At 57.8% G+C, this 18,896-nt stretch overlaps 1 protein-coding gene across 2 annotated transcripts in view; it reads left to right on the forward strand.

Annotated features, from left to right (window-relative positions):
* Window positions 1-18,896, forward strand: part of PEMT (phosphatidylethanolamine N-methyltransferase) — an 86,060-nt gene that overhangs the window by 62,529 nt on the left and 4,635 nt on the right. For both annotated transcript variants that reach the window (XM_001159854.7, XM_001159710.7), the window contains exons 3-4: window positions 6,695-6,810; window positions 16,464-16,609. In XM_001159854.7, the coding sequence (XP_001159854.1) occupies window positions 6,695-6,810; window positions 16,464-16,609 (262 nt within the window). The remainder of the gene's footprint in view (window positions 1-6,694; window positions 6,811-16,463; window positions 16,610-18,896) is intronic.

Consider the following 18,896-nt stretch of genomic DNA (forward strand, 5'->3'; position numbering starts at 1 on the left):
CTGGGTCCTGTGCTGGGCTCTGCTGAGCTCCCACAAACACACCCCATCCACTATGAGCCCTGGTGAGAAGGGAGAGGGGTCCAGGCCCCGCTGGGATGCGCGGTGTGGACAGCACTTGGCGTGCACATGAGGCCTATGTGACGGTATCACAGTGACCTTGATCTGGGGCTGGGGAGGAAACGCCTCGATGGGCTGTCCTCATGCTGCTGGGCCTGGGCCATCGGGGCCGGCCTAGGGGATGCCCAGTAGCCTTGGCAGCCTCAGCCATCCTTGTCAACTCCAGTGGGACTGGGGGATCCTGAATCCCGCCTCCTGATGCCAGTGGAGCCCTGAGTTTCTGTTCAGAAGGCCAATGGAGGGCTGGGCTCCACCGCCTCTGAGGTCCCTGACCTCTCATAGGTTCTGGGGGGCCAGGGTGGGATGAGGGAGAGACAGGAGTCATGGGCAGACTCCCTGCTGCCCCAGGGACGTCTCACTCAGACATTTGTATGTCACCTACAGGTACCCTGGGGGTCTTAGGGCCCCTCCTCTCTTCATGGAGCCCAGCTAGTGGCCCCCTCCCTTCCTGGCTCCCTGCAAGGCGAGGGAAAGAGGAGAGGAGAGAAGGCCTCGGAGCGCTGATGTATCCATCATTCCACACAGACCCGTGCTTGTTGAGTGCCTCCTCGGGTGGTAGCCCCACGTGGGATTCAGCATAGTGCAGGCAGAGGTGGACACAGTGTGAACTGTTAGGCCACAGCCACATCTTGCCGGAGCCGCAAGGCAGGAGTTCAGGAGTGAGAAGGCACTGGCTGCGGCTCCTGGGGCTGGAAAGGGGGCCAGTCAGGCAGGCAGAGGGGTGGGTCCAGCTGTAGAAGCGAGATGGGGGCGGTTCGGGAGGCAAAAGCAGGAAGGCAGAGGAAGCTTGGAGCTCATGAGCCCCTCTGTGCTGGCGCACGGCCCACGTCCTCTAAACAAAAGGGATGGGCTCCTTCAGTGGTTCCGTGGGCCCTTGGCAAAGCTCGTGGAAACACCAGCTCCTCCCCAGCATTCATTACCAATGCGAAGCACTAGCCCTTTGCTTGGGGCATTCTAGACCCCCAGGTGCCTAGGCTGGGAGCCCTGGGCCAGGTGGTGGGGGGGTCCTGGCTGTGGAATCCAGATGGGACCTACCACTGCAGCTGGGTATTAGGCAGATTTAGCCAGGGAAGGACAAGGTGAGAGAGGAGGAGCTTCTGAGAGTCCATCAAGGGCTGGCCGCAGAGGGGAGAGGCCTGGCAGCCGGCGAGCCCAGTGTGGCACAGGTCTGTCTGCCTGTCCCCCCCCAGGGGACACTGCTTCACAACAGACTTTCTTCATCAGCTTTGCCGGGGCCTGTCAGGCCAATAGCTTGGACTTAGCCTCTTGACTCTCACCCTTTTGCCCATTCCAAAACAAAACAAACAGCAGCACCGCCATGCGCCCATGTGCCTGGTGTAGACATCGCTCCAGGCATTTCATGGGCAGGAATTCGCTTAATCCGCACAGCAGCTCTGTGACGCAGTCGAGAGTATTATTAGCTCCATTTTACAGATCAGGAAACAAGCAGAGAGAAAGGAAATAACCTGCCCAAGCTCCAAGCTGCAAGTAGAGGAGCCAGTGTTTGAGCCCAGAACCTGGCGCTGGGAGCCACGAGCTGCCCTGCTGGGCACTGGGGTGGACACTTGCCCATCAGTCCTTCAGTGAGTGTGAAGGAGCCGTGTCTCACTTCAAAGAGGGATTTAAAAACTCTACCCTCGCCGGGCACAGTGGCTCACTCCTGTAATCCCAGCACTTTGAGAGGCCGAGGCGGGCGGATCACCTGAGGTCGGGAGTTTGAGACCAGCCTAACCAACATGGAGAAATCCCGTCTCTACTAAAAATACAAATTAGCCGGGCATGGTGGCGCATGCGTGTAATCCCAGCTACTCGGGAGGCTGAGGCAGGAGAATCGCCTGAACCCAGGAGGCGGAGGTTGTGGTGAGCCAAGATTGCGCCATTGCACTCCAGGCTGGGCAACAAGAGCGAAACTCCGTCTAAAAACAAAAATAAAAAACTCGACTTTCTGCGGCCTCACTTCAAGGACGCGTAGGAAATTTGAGAGACCAATAGGAAGTCTCTAGGAAAGGGTCTTGTTCCCAGAAGGGTGTCGTGCTTCTTGGGCCCTTACTGCATAGCTGGGCTGGTGTAGGCCTTGTGGGGTGGGAGGCTGTGTTCATTGCCAAGATTTGAGAAGCCTTGGCTTTTATGTGAAAAACACTGAGTGTTTAATTGTTGATCCAAATATTTTAAACATGCTATGAGTTTGACCAGAACACATCTTGGGCTGCCAGTTACAACCTCTGAGTCCAAGGACACCAAGAATAGCACCCTGGAAAGGGCAGGGAAGAAGCATGGGTCCTGGCGTGGAGACAGAGGCCGGAGCTGCCACCTCAGGCCAGACGGGCACCACGGGCATGTGCATGGGCAGAGGCTGTTCCCATCTGAGTGGGACCCAGAAGGAAATCAGACACAGTCCCTGCTCTGAGCCACGGATAGGGGGAGAGACGGGCGCTCTCACATGTCCTGGGCCACATGCCAGGGCTGGGAGCCTTTCATCCCTCACCTGCTCTACCCCTCCTACCATGCTGGCTCGGGGATCGGGGTGGGGGGTACTGTCCGTCCTGTTTTTCGTACTTTGCAGCTGACTCAGTTTAGGTAGCGGGCAGCTGAGTGATTTGCCTATGAAGTGCTGTCGGCTTTTGGCGAATGTCAAGGCCAGGATGGTGTCCCTGGGTCTCGACCCCATTCCTGTTTTCCTCCCACTCCACTTGCCTTGGGCCTGTCTCTTCTGCCCTAGGGTAGAGGCTGTGGGTGAGATTTGCAAAAAAAGAAAAGGAGCCGGCATTTGGGGAGGAGACCTGTGTGTTCCAGAGCTCAGCTGGGGACTCCTTGCCAGGGTGTGGGAGAGGCTGGGCTACTGAATGGAGCAAACACACACCCAGGGCCTGGTTGCATTAGGGTTCCAGGTCAACAGCACAGACTGTTTTAGGATTAAAAGCAGTCCCATGGGACAGCTTGCACCAAAACATTGTTTGTTTGTTGTTTGATACAGAGTTTCGCTCTGTCACCCAGGCTGGAGTGCAGTGGCACGATCTCAGCTCACTGCAACCTCTGCCTCCCGGGTTCAAGCGGTTCCCCTGCCTCAGCCTCCTGAGTAGCTGGGACTACAGGTGCACACCACTGTGCCCAGCTAAATTTTTGTATTTTTAATAGAGATGAGGTTTCACCATGTTGGCCTGGCTGGTCTCGAACTCCTGACCTCATGATCCTCCCACCTCGGCCTCCCAAAGTGCTGGGATTACAGACGTGAGCCACTGTGCCTGGCCAGGTTGTTGTTTATCTGAAGCTTACATTTACCTGGAGGGTCCTGGCAGTGCCGGGGAGAGGAAATTTGAGCCAGGGTCACGGAGTGTTGGGCAAATGAATCCCCACTCTAGGATTCTGGAAATCTAGAAGACAGGCAAAAACCAGGAGCAGTGAGAGCAGAGTGCTGGGCCACACCGCTGCCCACTAAGGGCTCACATGCATGGCCCTGGGAGGCGACTGCGTCCGGCACCCGCTCATTGTTGGATGAAACGAGCAGCTGGGCTCCCAGTGAGGACATGGTGGTGCTGCCAGGCAGGGAAGGAAGTTCTGGGAGTCCTGCTGGCTGCTGGTTTATCGATTGCCTCGGAATAACAGCCCCATCGAATACCAGTTTGCTGGGAGGCAAGGCGTGGTTTCCTCTTTTTCTTTCCCACATGGGTTAGTCTTGCTTGATGCTTTTCTGTTGTCGTTAGATTGTTCTGAAAGCTCATTTAGCATCAGCCCTTTCCGAGGCTAAGGGACAGATGTGGCCTAGGTCTGTTGGGGTAGGGGGGCTGTATGGGAGGCTGAGGATGGCAGAGAGAGCCCTTGAAGGAAAGGTTTTTGTTGTTTTTGTTTTTGTTTTTTGAGATGGACTCTTGCTCTGTTGCCAGGCTGGAGTGCAGTGGCGCGATCTCGGCTCACTGCAACCTCCACCTCCTAGGTTCAAGCAATTCTTCTGCCTCGGCCTCCCGAGTAGCTGAACTACAGATGCACACCACCACTCCCGGCTAATTTTTGTATTTTTAATAGAGACAGGGTTTCACCGTGTTAGCCAGGATGGTCTGGATCTCTTGACCTCATGATCCACCTGCCTCGGCCTCCCAAAGTGCTGGGATTACAGGCGTGAGCCACCACGCCCAGCTGGAAAGGTATTTCTTTATCATTAGGGAAATGCAGACCAAAGCCACCTGACACCCACTAGGATGGCTACAGAATTTTTTTTCTTTTCTTTTCTTTGTTTTTGAGACAGGGTCTTGCTCTGTCTTCAGGCTGGGGTACAGTGGTGTGCCATCTTGGCTCACTGCATCCTCAACCTTCTAGGCTCAGGCAATCTTCTGGCTAATTTAATTTATTTTTTTATTTTTTTATTTTTTTGGAGAGACAGGGTCTCACTATGTCTCCCAGGCTGGTCTTGAGCTCCTGAGCTCAAGCAATTCTCCCACCTCAGCCTCCCGAAGTGCTGGGATTAGAGGTGTAAGCCACCACGCCCAGTGTACCCCACCCCTGAAGGCTATAATTTTTGAAAAGGGAAAATAACTGGTGTTGGGGAGGATGTGGAGAAACTAGAATCTTCATGCATTGCTGGTGGGGCTGGAAAATGGGGCAGCCACTGTGGCAAACAGTTTCACAGCTCTTCAATAAATAGATTTACCATGTGACCCAGCAATTCCACTCCTAGGTGTATACCTGAGAGCACTGAAAACACACATCCACAAAACACTTGGGCACGATTGTTCCTAGCAAGCGCCCGAATGTTGCTTGGCTTTGGCCTTGGTCACCGTGGACAGTGCTGCTAACGCAACCGAAGTGTCCATCAGCTGCTGAACCGGTGGACAAAATCTTTATACACTGGAGTCGTATTCAGCTGTAAGAGGGAATGAAGTGCATTTACGCACTGTGGCACAGACGAACCTTGAGAACGTTACATAAAGTCAAAGCAGCCAGACACAAAAGACCATGTAGTGTGTGATTCAGTTTATATGAAACGTCCAGAATAGGTGAATCCATAGCAACAGAAAGCGATGAGTGGTTGCCAGGGGCCGGCAGATGGGGGATGGGGAGGACGGGGTTTCTACTTGGGGTGAAGAAATGTTCTGGACTTAGACCGTGGTGATGGTTGCATAGCTAAAAACTACTTTGAATTTTATCTCAGAATTGGAACAAAACAAAACAAAGCAGGCTGTGGTCCTGGGCCCCCGCGGTGCTCTCTGCAGGCTGCTTCTCTTCTGCCCCCACCCCACCCCACACATTCCCATCCAGGTCACCGCAGCCCCCTCCTCACCCCTGCAGTGCTTATTCCTTCCGCCTTTTGAGCTTCCCACAGAGTCAGCAGTGGCCACCTGCTGAGACCTGGACTAGGGCCTGCTTACCTTCTGGGAGAATTGGCTGCAGTGCCAACAGCTGGTTGAGGGGAAGGCCCGGGAGCTACCTCCTTCACCTCTCCTTCCTGTAAACTTTGGTGTGCCCCGCCCCCCCCCCCCCCCAATCTGCTGCCCCCTAGCCTGCCACTGCCAAGGAGCTCTGAGGACAGGGGCCAGAGGACTCACTAGGGAGCTACCTTCTGGGAGTCAGTGGCCTTGAGGAAATCATTGCTAATCACTCTCCTGCCGCAACTGCTGGGAAAGGCAGGTCCACTTGGGAAGTGGAGCAGGCAGCAGTCATCGCTGGGGCTGGGGTGGAGGTAGGTGGCTGGGAGCAGGCCTCTGAGGCTCTTCCTGTGCACACACAGGCGCGTACTCTGGGCCCACAGGCAACTTGCTCACGTACCTAGAGCCCAGCCCCTGACCCCAGGCTGCATGCTTGTCTTTTTGCATCCTCCTTGCCCCCTCCCCTCCTCTCCGTTCCTTCCTCAGTGTGCTGGGCCAGGCCCGGGCGATAACCAGCTCAGGACTGTGGAAACAGCAGGCAGGCAGGAAGAGCTCCCTTCTCTCCACCATTGGTGGCCAGATGTTGAGATTCCAGATGTGATTAGTTTGAAAAAAAACAAAGTAAAAGGATTCTGAGGCTAAAAGTCACTGTTTGAAAGTCTGTGCCTTGAGAAGAGCACTTGGGCAGAGGGAGGAGGGTGAGGGGTTTTCTTTGCTTTGCTTTGCGCCTGTGATGGACACTTTGTGAGGCCCCCAGCGGAAATTTGGGCCTGTGCTCTGAAGGCCGCGTGCTCCTGCAGCCATGGGCTCCTCTGGCAGTTCTGCTGGGGCCCTTTTAGAGTCTGTGGGATGCACTCAGCAGCTCTCAGGTAGGGCCTGAGGTCAGACCCCATGTGTCTCCCCAGGGACAGATCTTCTCCGCCAGACGTCTCTTTCTGCCTCTTGGTGGGTTCATGGCTGTGTCTGGTTGAAGAGTTGTTTCCAGAAGGACCTTGTTGTCCGTCCAGATGAACTGAGCAAGTGTGAAAATCCCTGTGGAACTTGCTCTAGGGCAGATAATGTGCAGCTGGGGTGCATGTGGTTGTTGCTCCCGTGTAATTCTTCTTCTTTGGAAATGGGGGCTTTGGAGCCTGAGAAGCAGAGAGAGGCATGCGCTCCCCACCCCCACCCTGGAGTCTCCCCAGGAAACATCTCGTTCTTGTTCTCTGCCCACGGTTTAGGTTGCACGATGGGAACACAAGACCCGCAAGCTGAGCAGGGCCTTCGGATCCCCCTACCTGGCCTGCTACTCCCTAAGCGTCACCATCCTGCTCCTGAACTTCCTGCGCTCGCACTGGTAAGCACAGCTCTCTCACTGGGGAGCCACAACCCCTGGGCTAGCGGGAGGGCCGCTACTGGTGGTACCTCATCCCTCACCACGCGGGAGCCTTGTGTCTGAGCACTCAGGGGTTAGCTCTCAGAGCCACCTGCCACAGCAAGCCACCCTACCCCTCCCAGCCGTTTAGACTCTGGCCAGCAGAGGAGCCCCAGTGACCTCAGGAATGGGGGTATGTGAATGGGGGACAAGGGACAATGCCTGGGTGGTCCCAAGGTCACATCCCAGCCTCTGCCACGTAGCCAAGGCTGTTTCAGGAGTCTCCTCCAGGAAGCGTCCAGTCAGAAGGTGGATGCTGGCTCGGGAGCCCTCAGGGGTCAGGCCTGACCATCTCTCCAGGTTAGGTTTGAATCAGCGTCAGAAAGCTTCTTTGAGGCCGGGCATGGTGGCTCACACCTGTAATCCTAGCACTTTGGGAGGCCGAGGCGGGTGGATCACCTGAGGTTAGGAGTTCGAGACCACCCTGGCCAACATGATGAAACTCCGTCTCTACTAAAAATACAAAAATTAGCCGGGCATGGTGGTGCGTGTGCCTGTAATCCCAGCTACTTGGGAGGCTGAGGCAGGAGAATTGCTTGAACCCAGGAGGCGGAGGTTGCAGTGAGCCGAGATTGCACCAGTGCACTCCAGCCTGGGGCAACAGAGCGAGACTCCGTCTCACTTTTTTTTTTTTTAAAAAGAAAGCTTCTTTGCCCATCTCTGGACTTGGAACAGGCACCTTCCTGCTATCAAATGATAAGGTCAGAGAAGAAGAACTGGAACTAGATGATGAGGCACAGCCCACTGCACTTGGGAGCGAATTTCTCTGCCCAGACACCAGGCTAGACAAGGGCCACCTGCGTGGAATGTGATGGCTGCAGGCGACCTGGGGATGCAGGCTGTGCAGGGCAGCTGCCCCATCTCTGGGCCCCGGTCTCACCTCCCACAGTACCCTGAGAATCATTGCGCACGGCAGCTCATGGACTAAACATGGACCACGTGGTTCTCCAAAAAATGAGACACTAGCTGCACCAGAGAATCCCCATTTTTGACTTGTCGAGACAGACCAGAAGCTCTGTGTGTGCTTGGCCACACCCCACGTGGAGCGCTCACTGGGGCCAAGGCACAGCTGCCCCCTTTGGATGGGGTGCATGTAGCCTGGCTCTCCCCATTGCCCGTGGCCCCATCTCCGTCGGACCAGCCTGGCCTGCAGGCACTGGGTGCACACAGGAAGGGGCCTGTGAATGCTCCATGCCAGCACGTGCGGAGCCGGGGCAGGCCTTGCTGGTGGTCAGGCCCCTCACACACTCACCGAGGGTGGCCTAGGCCTTCCCCCTCCGTGGCCAGGCACCCTTGCTGCCTTCCCGTCATTGTCATGGCCTTGGCCACAGGAATGTGGGTGAGCAGCGTGGTCAGGGTCCTACTGAGGTCAGCCTTCTGCACTGGACCCCTGGCTCCTGGCCTTTGCTTCTTGGCCCTTTGGGCCAGGGCTGCCTGCTTTCTCTAGGCCTGGGTGGCTATCCCACGGTCTTGGTCCTCAGAGGGGTGGGTCCCCTGGCACCTGCCCTGGGTTGAATGATGTGAAGAGGCTTCCCCAGAGAGGGCTTTTCACCCCTCAGAGGGCAAGGGGTTTGGCCCATGGCACCGCCTCGGGGCCTGTGCGTCTGCACAACCTGCATGCTCACAATCTTCTAGGCTCTCTGGCCCCAGGGAGCATTTTCACATTTATAGTCTCTGGGTAGAGAAGAGTCTGACTGTGCAGATGGAGGAAGTGAGGCTTGGAAAGAAGCAATGGTTGCCCAAGGTTTTACAGCTCATGAAGCGCTGACCAGCATTGGAGAACAGGCAGCTTCCAGCTCAGCAGTGGCTTAGGGAGAAAAGATTCCATCCATTTAGGCCAGAGGAACCTGGCAGGCACCGGCACCACCCAGGCTGGGTTATGGGAGCATCAGGGGACGGGAGATGGGCCTCTTTCCTACCCATGCTGCCTCTTGGGCCACCGGCAGAGTGTCCCTCCTTACCCAGGATGGGGCCCTGGCTGCATTGGCAGGACAGTCAGGGGTCTGTGCCCTCCAGCCCCCAGGCATCCACACTCCCCAGCGGCCAGGAGGGAGGGGGCTGGTGCTGGCCAACTGAACGCTCGGAGCTTGGAGTCCCCCCACAGGAACAGCGAGGCTGAAGACAGGTGGAGGGCTGCAGAGGGTTGAGACTCAGCCCAGGGCTGGCACGCTGAGCTGTTCCACCACTCCTGCTCCCTAGAGCATGCTGGGACCACCATCAGGGCTGGCACAAAGCAGGAGAAGTGAGCTGCAGCCCACAGCACACACAGATCCAGGGGCAGCTAGACCAGGCCAGGTGACTGCCCGGAAACACCGGCCAGCACCACAAGGCAGCTGCCTTGATGGAGCCCCTCCTGCCAGCCCTGCCCCGGGAGCTGCTCTGAGTCTCTGCTGAGTTCTGATTTCCTGCGCAATCTCATCTTGCACTAGAAACCCCGGAGGCTTCCTTGAGTCCTCCCCATCACCTCCCTGCTGGTCCAGCAGCACAGCCTGTGATCTGCCTGACCCTGGAGGTCCGTCCCCGTCATCCACCCCTTTTCAAGGCAGAGAGTAGAGGGCCCTGGAAGGGGTCATCCTTCCTCCTCCAGGCCCCAGCCTAGTGCTGTGTGTACCTAGGAGACCAGGGGGACAGGCCCACCCACAGCCCAGCTCCAGCCGTAGACAGCAGCAAAGCACTGTCTGGTTTGTTCTTGGATCCCGGGGCCTGGGAGTCCTCCTGGGGTAGCTGGAGGAAGTCAGCTTCTTACAGATGGTGGCTCCCAGCTTTCCCTCCTCTCATATCAGTGTTGGCCTCACCTGGCATCTGCCCAGCCAGCAGGGCCATGACTTTTGGTTGAACTGGCCACCCCTGGATTTTGGGGAGGAGAGAAAGGATGTCCTGGGCTGCTTTTCTCCTCTCACCTTTTGCGTTCAAAGGCAGAGGTGTGCCCTGGTCCTCACTCTCTCCCCCACTGTTCTTCCCCTCCAGGCCCCTGCCTGCACCCTGTCCTGCCATGTCCCTGGTGACCCATCCTTCCCGCCCACACCTGCCAGTGTGAGGCACACAGGTGGCAGGTGCTGGAGCTGGACCGGGCTCTTGGGCCAGGCTCTGACAGGACCCTCAGGACCAGCTCCTGCACCCCCCACACCCCCACACCCTTTCCCATGCGTGCATCACTTCAATGGCTGTCTAGAGGTGGGTATTCTTTTTTGTGCAGTAAAATAGACATAACATAAAATGTTATGAACCATTTTAAGCTTTACAATTCAGTGACATTTCGCAGCTTCCCGATGTTGTGCAGCCCTTCCTCCTGACTAGTTTCGGAGCTTTTTCCTCACCCTATACGCCTGGAGCAGTCATCTCCCGCCCCCCAGTCCCTGGCAGCACTCGTCTGCTTTCTGTCCCCATGAGTGTGCCTGTTCTGGACCTTTGGGGTGTGACATCGTTCTCCATGGGAGATGGCAAGCTTTGTGGGGTCCAGGCTGTGCTCAAAAGCCTCTGCGCCCAGCAGGAGTCGGTTGGTGGGCAGAGAACACAGGCACGTGCTTGAGCCAAGCCTGGGTCATGGATGGGATGTCCGAGAGGCCACCAGCAGCTGACCTGCCAGTGGGTCCCAGGGGAGAGTAGGTCACCGTGTTAGCAGGTCTGCACCAGCAGTGCATCCAGAGGTGGTCAGGGAAGGCCCGGGGCAGGATGAGACACTGTTATCTGGAAGCAGATGTGCTCCATCCAGTCCCGAAGGGGCCATTAGCACAGACCTGTTTGCTCTGGCTGTGGAGTGTGAATGGGGAGGAAGGCTGATGGGCTCCGGGGCACTTGTTGAAGTCCCTTGCCTGAGCTGCCCCCTGCACAGCTGAACTTGGCCAGCTTTGGCTGGACCGCTACCCTCTGATGAGCCACAAGGCTGGTCTCGAGAAAGCCCATGGGGGCAGGCGAGGCGTGGATGGCCAGGCAGGGCTCGAATGGGCTTCACAGGACTGGGCTGCAGCCCTTCCTCCCTCCTGGCTGTAGCCCTTCCTCCCTCCTGGCTGTGGGAGGAGACAGCCGAGTTTGTTAGGGCATCAGCGAGCTCCTGGTGTCATTCACCAGTCACGGGATGGAACTGTGTTCCAGCGCACAGCGGAATTGCCTGGAGTCTCCCAGGGCTCCCTCTGGGTCTTCTGAGGGGAGAGGCTCCTGTGTGCTCTGGTGTGGCCGGCACAGCCAGGCTGAGAAGCTGCATCCTGGCCTCGGAGTGTGGCTGTCGATCAGGAATCTTCCTCGACCTGGAGGTGCTCCCAGGCTGGGCTAGGAGGCACCTGGAGGGGCAGGGTGGTCTCTGGAAGGTGGTCTGGGTGGGTGGGGTGCAGGCGGAGCCCTGGCTGAAGAAGCGTTATGACCAAGGCCTGGAGGAGTGAGCCGGCTCTTCAGATGGCTGGGCAGGGCCCATGAGTCCCAGGAGAGGGCGGCCCCCACTCACAGGCTGGGCAGCAGGGGCAGGGCAGGTGGGGACGCACCTCAGCGCTCTATATACTAGAGGCCATGGGGCAGGTGCAACCCTGTGGGACACCAGACTCACCCCAGAGCCCCTCTCCCCTAGGGAAGTCTGTTTTCAAAAACTCCCTGATGATTCTGAGGCCAGGCCTTTGGGGACTATGGCCCTGGAGGAGGCTGGCACAGGTGGCCCTCTGTCCTGGTGACTACATGTCCTGGTCACTGCTGCATCCCACCCAGTGCCTGGCCGGACCTGCTCAAGGATGTGGTCAGGACAGGCCGGGGGTTGAGCGGCTGCATGAAGGAGGGAGGGCATGGAGCCGATGGGACAGTTTGCTTCCGATGGAGCAATGGAGGGCTGGGCGTGTGCAGCGTTCCATGGCAGAAAAAAGCGACTCCTGCTGTCTTGGCAGAACAGGCCAGAATTTTTAAAGAGTCTGTGGACTGGGAAGCCAAGTGTATTAGTTTCCTTCTGCTGTGTAACAAATTCCCACACACTTAGGGCTTAAACCACACAAACTTACTATGTGACAGTTTCTGTGTCCAGGAGGCTGGATGCGGGGGCGGGGTCTTTGCTCAGGGACTCCCCAGGCTGGAATCAAGGTGCCTGCTGGGTGTGAGCTCACCCGAGGCGTGGTCCTCCACTCTTTCGGGTTGCTGGCAGGACGCGGGTCCTTGAGGCCCAGCTCCTGGTGGCCTCCCCGCAGCACAGCAGGCAGCTCTGTGGCTTTGGCTTTTGGTCTCTCTGGCTTCTAGACCCTTTTGGGAAGGCCTACCCAGGGTCACCTCCCTTTTGATTAACTCAAGGCCAGCTGATTAGGACCTGAATTCTATTTGTGAAATCCCTTCACCAGAGTGATTCCCTCGCAGCAGGTGCCTGGGGTAGCCATTGGGCGCGGTCCATGAGGGCAGCTGGAGAGTAAGGGGTGGGGGGGCACTTAGGACAGGGAACCTGGCATAGGCTTTCCTGGGCACAAGGGCCCCCAGCTGCTGGGAAGGAAGGAGGGAGAGGGGCTGCAGTTCAGCAAGAGTGGGTCCAGGCCCTGGTAGACCAGGCTGGTCTGGCACCTGAGGGGCTGTGGCTGGGAAGGAGGGAAGAGGCACCCTCCCCATCCCCAAAGCACACACCGCCAGGAAGTCTGGAAGGAGAGTGGGTGTCAGCCTGGGATTCCCAGGTGCTAGGGGTGCTGGGATACTGCTGCCTGTTGTCCTTGGCCTGCCCGTGAGGCTTGAGCCTATCCCACTGTTTACAGGTCGTGAGGAGGCAGGAGAGCCATCCTGCCCCTCCTGCTTTCTACCATCTGCTTCCCTGTTTGTAAAACAAGACAGACTCTCTCTCAGCTATTGATGGGTTTTGGAAACACTTTGGAAAGGTGACGTGTTATTCAAATGCTCACAATTAGTGCAGCGTCAAAGCCCGAAATTCAAGCCCTTTGATGGTTTCGGGGGTTGCATAGATGAACATTTTTTGTTTTAGTAGTTACATGCTTATTTTAATATGTCTTGGAAAAGAAATGAGCCCATCAGACGACTCATTTCATGGCTAGCGTCGTGTAGCTGAGATGGAGTGGAAAGAGCGAGTCACTCCAAGCCTGGGGTGAAGGATGTGGAGTACATGGCACTCAGGCCACACATGGATGTGGACGACGTTGCGGAGACACCCCAGGATGATCAAAGTCAGGGAAGTGTTTCTGGTCGGCTGCAGATAGAAACGGGACAGGCCTGTCCCAGGTGGGGCCGTGTGCCTGTGGCCTGGTGTGTGGCCCAGAACTGCTGGCTGGGGACAGGGTGGGGACACTGAGGGCAGTGATGCCCCCTCCCCACCTCCACCCCAGGGTTTCCGGGATTTTATGGGAGCAGAGTGCAGACAGCCTCAAATCACATTAATGACTGAAGGTTCAATCCAGGTCTTAAAAATAGAACCCAAGGCAAATGAATGAGTCTCCGTTCCCCACCCCTAGTGCGGAATACTTCCAAGGGAAATTGCGTCCTATATTACCTCATTCTGTTAGGGAGCTTGTGGTCACAGAGCTACTCATCCATCCACTAATTTTCCCTGTGGAATGGACGGACTGTGCTTTCCTGGCTTAATGGAGGAGCTAGAACACTGTCGATTGCCTAATTCGGGCCATGAGATTCCAGTAAACCTGGAATCTAGAATCAGAGTGTATTTGACTGGGTAAGGGGCCACTTGGTGAGAACGCCAGGGCGGAGCTCAGCCCAGTTCCTCTGCCGACTCTGAGCAAATGACCCACAGAGCATTGTGCCAGGAGCCAGCCCAGGCTGTCATCTCAGAGAAAGGAAAGGAAAGGCCCCAGGACTGGGGCCGTAGGCGGAGGAGCAGCTGGGGGACTGAGGGTCAGGTCTGGGGCAAATCTGGGGCCTCTCCCACCTGCTCCCTGGCCCCGGATCTGCCCTTCATCAGGAATCTGCTTCCAAGCAGATCTGATTTGCCTACTGAGCCATGCCCCCAGGGAAGCTGGGCCCTGAACGAGCTGGGCTTTTGGGCCACACCAGAGGGAGGAAGTTCCCTTTCATCTGCTGCCTGCTTGTGTGATGCAGATGAATTCTGGCAGAGGAACCCTGAGCATGGGGTATGGACCCAGGCCCTGGCTCGGGTCTCCGCAGGAGGGGGTAAGAGCGACAGAGTCTCCCTCCAGAGTGACCCTCCAGCGTCCTCGGGCCTGGCCTCTGCGCCCACCCCCTATTGCAGCACCTGGATGGGTCTCCCTGGTTCTGCATTTTCCACAGCAGGCAGAGTGCATTCCAAACCCTGCCGGGCCGAGGCCTGCACCTTCCCTGCTCCATGCCCTGCCCCAGACTCTAAGGCACACCTCCCTGCTATTTCCTCTTTCTGGAATGCTCTCCCCTGTTCGCCCCTCCCAACCCCTGTCTGTTTTCTGGTCCCCACTGCAGTGGCAGCCAAGGAGCCAGATGCTTGCAGGGGAGCCATGCTCCTGAGCAGGGCCGGCACCCTTCCTTTCCCTCCCACTCCACCATCTGCAGGCAGGAGAGTGGAGGGTGCCAGGCAGGGGAGAAGGTGTGCCTGGATCGTGGCACCACACTGGGTGTGCATGTGGCCACCTGATTCCATGGCAGCCCGTGACCCTGAGCCAATCCCAGAGGCTTGGCCTGGAGCTGTGGGGTGACCCTGAGCCCGGGCAGCAGCAGAATCAGGGCAGGGCACTGGTGGGTGGAGAGCTGGGGGTATGGGCAGCATGACCGGCAGTGGGTTTGCCCTGACACCCGAATGCCGCTGTTTAACAGGTCGGTGTGCCCGCCTCTGCCACCGGGTCCTGGTGGCTTTGTCCACAGGCCCTTCTCCCTTTCTCCCTGGCTCCTTCTCTGCTCTTGGGGATGAGAGGAGAAGGAAGGAGCGGCTACTGCTTCTCTCCAGTCGATGAATATGCACTAAACATCCATTCTGTGGCCTGGGCCAAGTGCTGGGGGGATACGCAGGGAAGGAGGAGCAACTTCTGTTCCCCAAGAGCTCCCAGTCAAGCTGGAGGAAGGAGTTCCAGGGAGGCATAAAGACATGTCTGTATGTCCTTAGCTCAGCATAAGGAGTTTCACAACAATCTGAATTCACCAATGAATGGAACGAGCGGATGAAGATGGGGGCTTCAATCTGCTTGAAAGAGCCTAGCAAACAAAGATACTTCATGGTGGATGGATGGATGGTTGTGTGGGCAGATAGAGGATACATTGATGGATGGAAGGATGGATAGCTGGACAGATGGATGGATGTGTGGGTGCATAGAGGATAGATGGATGGAGGAAGGATGGGTGGTGGGGTGGATGGTAAGCTGGCCCTGCTGGGAGATGCCGTCTACAGACTGGGTGTGAAAGGCGCTGCCCTGCGTGAGGTAGCAGATCTCCATGTCTCTTCTGTGTTGTGATTATTGTGAGCATGGGAAGTGCACATTTGGTCACACATGTCCGTGCTCCCACACACAGCCTTTCCTGTGAGTGTGCCTCTCATCTAGCACCCAGGGCCCCCTTCCCACCAGCGCCTGCTCCCCTGTGATGAGGCCTGGGTACATCAGCACATGCCTAGCCCCTGTGCCCTCCCTGCACCAGCCCCTCAGTTCTCTGGAGCCAACTGGAGAACCTGAGCCTCTAGACCCACTGCTATCATAGTCACCCCCTTTTGGTCACGCCACTGCCTTTTTTTTTTTTTTTTCTTTTTTCTTTTGATACTAAGTCTCGCTCTATTGCCCAGGCTGGAGTGCAGTGGTGTGCAAACTCCGCCTCCTGGGTTCAAGCGATTCTTGTGCCCCAGCCTCTCAAGTAGCTGGGATTCCAGGTGCCCACCACCACACCCAGCTAATTTTTGTATTTTGGGTAGAGACAGGGTTTCACCATGTTGGCCAGGCTGGTCTTGAACTCCTGACCTCAGGTGACCTGCCCACCTCGGCCTCCCAAAGTGCTGGGATTGCAGGCGTGAGCCACCACGCCTGGACCCCACTACCTTTTTACAAGGCCTTCAGTGGTTTGGCCCCAAAGGGAGTCTAGTGGGGGAATTCAGGTGTGGAGGAGGACATTAAGGGCCCCCAAAGTGCCTTTAGATGCAAGTCAAGCCACCCAGGATGTGGCCAGACCCACAGGGGCTGTGGAAGCGCGATCCCTAGCACAGAGCACGCCCCAGGCCTCGGGGCACTGAGTCTGTTGGGGAATGGGACACCTGGGCCTGCCCTGCAACCTGGCACCTGCGTCTTTCCTGAGCCTCACTTTCCTCCATAGTATGAGTTGCTCATTGGACAGGATGAGAGTTTGCAAGCTGGTGGCCTTCGGGCTGAATCCAGCCTGCTCACATGCAGGGTCTAAAGTGGTTTTCATGAATTGTCTATTTCTAAAAATTAGGATATTTCACATACGAGTCAGGATTTCTGGCTTCTCTTGAAAAAATTTAAAAATCTGACAGGCCTGGGCCCCTCCCTGCTACTGTCACCCACCTCCCAGGTGGACCGGACCCCACCTGCTGCCTGCCTGGCCTGGCAGCCCTGGGCTGGCTACTCTCTAAGGGTCCCTGGGGAGAGGGCGAGAAGATGAGGTCGGCCTCCTCCCGGGCTGTGACATCCTCCCTGGCCATGATGTCCTCCCTCTCCATCCCCTGCCCACAGCTTCATGCAGGCCATGCTGAGCCAGCCCAGGATGGAGAGCCTGGACACCCCCGCGGCCTACAGCCTGGGCCTCACGCTCCTGGGACTGGGCGTCGTGCTCGTGCTCTCCAGCTTCTTTGCACTGGGGTTCACTGGAACTTTCCTAGGTAAGACCCTGAGGGCTGGGGTGACCCTGAGCAGGCCCGCTGGAGCCCCAGGGAGGTGCAGGGCCAGGTGGCTGCTGCCCTGCTATCCGTGACATCGGTGGGAGTGCTAGGGGCCCCCTCCATCGGGGCGTCTTCGCTCCTCCAGGCCTGGCTTGTCTGTGGTTAGAACAGGAGGCTGGGCTCCAACAGCTCCTCTTACCCCAGCGTGCTGAGCGGCAGCCTCCTGGGGAGTGAAGGCAGCTCCTGCTGCTTCTCTCCACCTAATGAAGATGCACTCAATGCCCGTTCTGCGGCCCGGGCTGGGTGCAGGACTCCTTGAGTCCAGCTCCAGCACCAGCTCCCCCTTGCAGAAGACTCTCAGGCCTTGTTGCACAGAAGCCTGAGGTGGTGGTGAGTCAGCCACCTCTCTGGCAGCTCCCGGCACGCGTGGCTCTCAGGCCAGGCAGGATTGTGGTTTGTGCCGTGTTTGGCCGCAGGCAGGGCTGGTGTAGGTCTGGGGAGGGGTGAGGGGTGGAGGCACCTTATCCCTTCTCCATTTCCCTCTGCCTGTGGCTGAGGTGCTTTCAGGCTGTGAGCCCAGTGCTGGCCTGGCTAGATGCCCACCAATGACCCTGATGATGGCAGCAACTTCCAGCTCCTTGGAATCTGGGAAAGAAAAGCAGCCATGGGAAAGGCAGTAGGGGTCGGGGTGGGAGGGGAGATGGGGGCAGGGGTGGGGGACAAGAGGGGGCCTTCAGAACCTGGAAGGAGAGAAGGAGGCAGTCCCTGTCCAAGGGGAGCCCCTCCCAGTGAGCAGGGAGTTGGTCCAGCTGGCCGCATTGCCCGCTCTCCGTCATGGGTGGGAAGGCCCACGTCTTCCTCCCCATCAGCCCTGGCCAGTGCAGGAGCTTGGAAGTCACTCGGCTTCAGTGGCCTCAGTAGCCTCCTGGGACCAACGGTGTCCTGAGGAGCTCCCGGGCCTGCCTGCCATCCCCATCCTCAGATGCCGGCTACAGCTCCTTGGGCCCAGCCCCCAGGGCACCGTGGGCTGTCACAGGGCACTCCAAGTTCTCAAGGAGCTTGTGCCTGCCAGTAGGGTTCCCCCCAAGGGAGGAAGTGGCATCTGTGGGTGCAGCATTCTGGATCGCCCATGGCCAGGCCTCTCTGGGACTGTGGGGGGCACCCACAGGCAGTTCAGTGCTTCCTGCTCAGGCAGACGCTGTAGGGAGTTTGGTCCAGGAAGGGGGATGGCAGCCAGGAGCGTCTGGATCTGCCAGGTGGGGGCAGGTGCGGGCAGGTAGGAAAGAGAAAAAAGCCTTGGTGCAAGGAGAGGGATGTTGAGGGCAGAGTAGCGGGCAGCTGGAGGTGGGGGGCAGCTGGACTGGCCGCACAGGTGCTGTCGGTTGGGACAGGGCAGGAGGATGAGCCAAGGCCTTGAAGGCCATCCAAGGGGCTGAGGCTCCATCCCCAGAGAGGTGGGAGCCATAGAGGGGGTCCCAGCAAGGAAGAGGTTGGACCGATGGAGCCAGGATCAGAGGTGGGGCTCAGGAGGAGCTGTGGAGGGGCCCTTCCAGGATGTGAGGGCGGCGAGGGCCACATGGGAAGGGGGACTCCGGGCTGTGCAATCAGGTCCTGTGGGAGACCAGCGGCGGGGGCCCTCCAGTGGCCAGTGCTCAGGTGGATCTGGACAGGGAGGGCTGCAGAGGCAGCGTAAGGAGAGCCAGGATGGTGGGTGGAGCCCCTCAGCAGTGGAAGAACAAGCTGGGGGTCCTGGACAGTCAGAGGGAGGGAAGGAGCCTGCAAACACCAGTGGCCACAGCCTCCTGGCGGCCCTGCCAGCAGACATGGCCTAGAAACACCGAGGACCAGCAGCGCGGTATGTAGGCAAAGGTGGTCACTTCCTGCTGTGACTTAGCTCGAATTGGGTTTCTGTGCCATCTACGCACACCCTGCTGCCCCACTTCCTGCTTCCTGGGAAGAAAGAACTTTCCAGTGGTCCTGGGCCCTGCCCCGTGTCCCCAGATGGTGATGAAGCTCCTGGACCCATGCTGCCCATTGTCGGGCAGCTGCCCTACTTTCCACCTTGGATGAAGCTCCATTGTCCTCTGGGAGGAGAGACAAATGAGGGGTTTCTGGGGACAGAAGGCTGGGAGGAACGAAGCCACACCCTTTATGGAGCGGTTACTCTGTGTCCAGTGGGACTGTCCTCTGTGGGCCTGGGACAGACACTGTGACTGTGACCCCGGCCACTCCCTTATGGCTCAGAGCAGCTCTGCCGGGGGACGCCTTGTGGCTGTGCGGCTGACGG

The sequence above is a fragment of the Pan troglodytes genome, chromosome 19 (genome assembly GCF_028858775.2).
Source record: "Pan troglodytes isolate AG18354 chromosome 19, NHGRI_mPanTro3-v2.0_pri, whole genome shotgun sequence".
Lineage (NCBI taxonomy): Eukaryota > Metazoa > Chordata > Mammalia > Primates > Hominidae > Pan > Pan troglodytes.